The following is a 2,052-nucleotide window of genomic DNA, read 5'->3' as shown; positions in this document are numbered from 1 at the left end:
TATATATATATATATATATATATATATATAACACTGTATTGCACAATTTACTTTGATCATATTTACAATATATTGAGCACAACTGTATATGTATATATATATATATATATATATAAAACACTGTATTGCACAATTTATAACAAAATATGAGTAAACCATGTTTTTTGTATGGTGTATGTGTTTTATTGGCATTATATATCAGATATCAGCCTTATCAGATACATCTGTTCTGCACTTCTGTTCTTATGAGTCAATCAAGTGTGTTTGTTATAAAGCAACACTGCCCTCTAGTGGAGAGTTTTAAAAAGTCACCCCATGCTGCATATACCACGCACACTGTATTATTGTTCTGAAGTTCAATTGGACCCACATTTCTATATGTATTCACATCTGTCGTTTTAAAGCTCATTTGTGTCAAATGGAAGAAAAAAACTGAAGTTGAGGAGGTTTCTAAGGTGTGATCTCCATCCGTAGGAGCTCTACTCACAGTCATATGACACGGTGGGAGTGATGTTCGCCTCCATTCCGGGCTTTGCTGACTTTTACTCGCAGACTGAGATGAATAATCAGGGTGTGGAGTGTTTGCGGCTGCTCAACGAGATCATTGCTGATTTTGATGAGGTCAGAATTCTACCAGCACAAACATGCACTTATTTAAAGGCATAGTTCACCAATAACCCCCCATGTTTATCCAAACATATTCAATGACCAAAATTACTGTGTACAGGTTTGTAATGAAATGAAGGAAAGTAAATAATGACAGAACTGTCAGTTTAGGCTGAGCTATCCCTTTAATATTAATGATTCTCTCTAAGACACACAGATCCATCACACCTGCTCAGAAGCTGCTGTTGAATGTTTAATGCTACATATGTAGGCTGTCATATCTGAAAGATTGTCTCTCTGCAGCTGCTGGGGGAGGAGCGATTTCAGGACATCGAGAAGATAAAGACCATCGGCAGCACATACATGGCCGTGTCAGGACTGTCTCCTGAGAAACAAGTATGAAAACACACACACACACCTACAGAAACCTACACACTAATGCATACTAAAGCAGATATTACTGGATGTCTTATAAGCCTGTAGTGTCTGTAGTTTAGTTTGTGCATTAATCTTTCTATATGTTTGTGTTACCATAGCAATGTGAGGATAAATGGGGACATCTGTGCGCACTGGCTGATTTTGCCATTGCTCTGAATGAAAGCATTCAGGAGATCAACAAACATTCGTTTAACAACTTCCAGCTCAGAATCGGTAAGAGTCAAATGATTCAAACAAATAATTCAGAAGAACTTTTGGAAGTGAGAAAGGAGCGCAACAGTGACTGCCCACTCTTTGATCAGCCTTGATTCCGGAAGTTTTTTTCCTGTTTGTTTTCTCCACAGGCATTTCAGAACAGTTTTAAAAAAGATTCCAAGCCATGAATCATGGTCAGCTCTGAGATGATTCACAATATTACAATTTGATTTGAAGCCAAAAAAAGAAAACAAAAAAAAATTTTTTATGGAAATTTTATTTACGAAAATATTATTGCAAAAGATATTTGAGACTTGATTATGTCATTTGCAATGCTTTGTGGGAGTGGGCAGTCACTATTCCTGTTTCCATGGTTACTTCTCTGACTGGTCAGTGTCCTTTCAGGATCATGGGTAATGGAGTTCTTCACCATGTGATTTATTTTAAAATCATGCTGAAAACATTTTATTAGTATTATTTTTATCTCGAGGGCATCTAAAAAATAGACTGTAGACTGCCATTCAAAAGTGTGAGTAAGAGGTCAGTAAGGTTTTATTTTTAAGAAATTAATACTTTTATTATGCATTAAATGAGATAAAATTGACAGTAAAAATTTTACAAAATATTTCTATTTCAAATAAAAGCTGTTCTTTTGAACTTTTTTTTTTTTTCAGGATTCTATCCTGGAAAAAGTATCACAGATATCACAGATTCTAAATAAATAAATAAACATAAAAAATACTATGAAGCAGCAAAAACAGTTTCCAGCATTGATAATAAATCAGCATATTAGAATGATTTCTGAAGATCGTG

At 34.7% G+C, this 2,052-nt stretch overlaps 1 protein-coding gene across 1 annotated transcript in view; it reads left to right on the top strand.

The window, feature by feature from the left end:
• LOC107749169 (adenylate cyclase type 8-like) overlaps positions 1–2,052 on the top strand; it is a 50,166-nt gene that overhangs the window by 45,350 nt on the left and 2,764 nt on the right. The window contains 3 exon segments of the mRNA XM_016564275.1: positions 475–621; positions 910–1,002; positions 1,143–1,257. Coding sequence (XP_016419761.1) covers positions 475–621; positions 910–1,002; positions 1,143–1,257 — 355 coding nt within the window.

The sequence above is a fragment of the Sinocyclocheilus rhinocerous genome, unplaced genomic scaffold, assembly GCF_001515625.1.
Source record: "Sinocyclocheilus rhinocerous isolate Xijiao unplaced genomic scaffold, SAMN03320098_v1.1 scaffold919, whole genome shotgun sequence".
Taxonomy (NCBI): domain Eukaryota; kingdom Metazoa; phylum Chordata; class Actinopteri; order Cypriniformes; family Cyprinidae; genus Sinocyclocheilus; species Sinocyclocheilus rhinocerous.
Note: the sequence above shows the minus strand (reverse complement) of the source record. Positions and strands in the feature narration are given on the sequence as shown.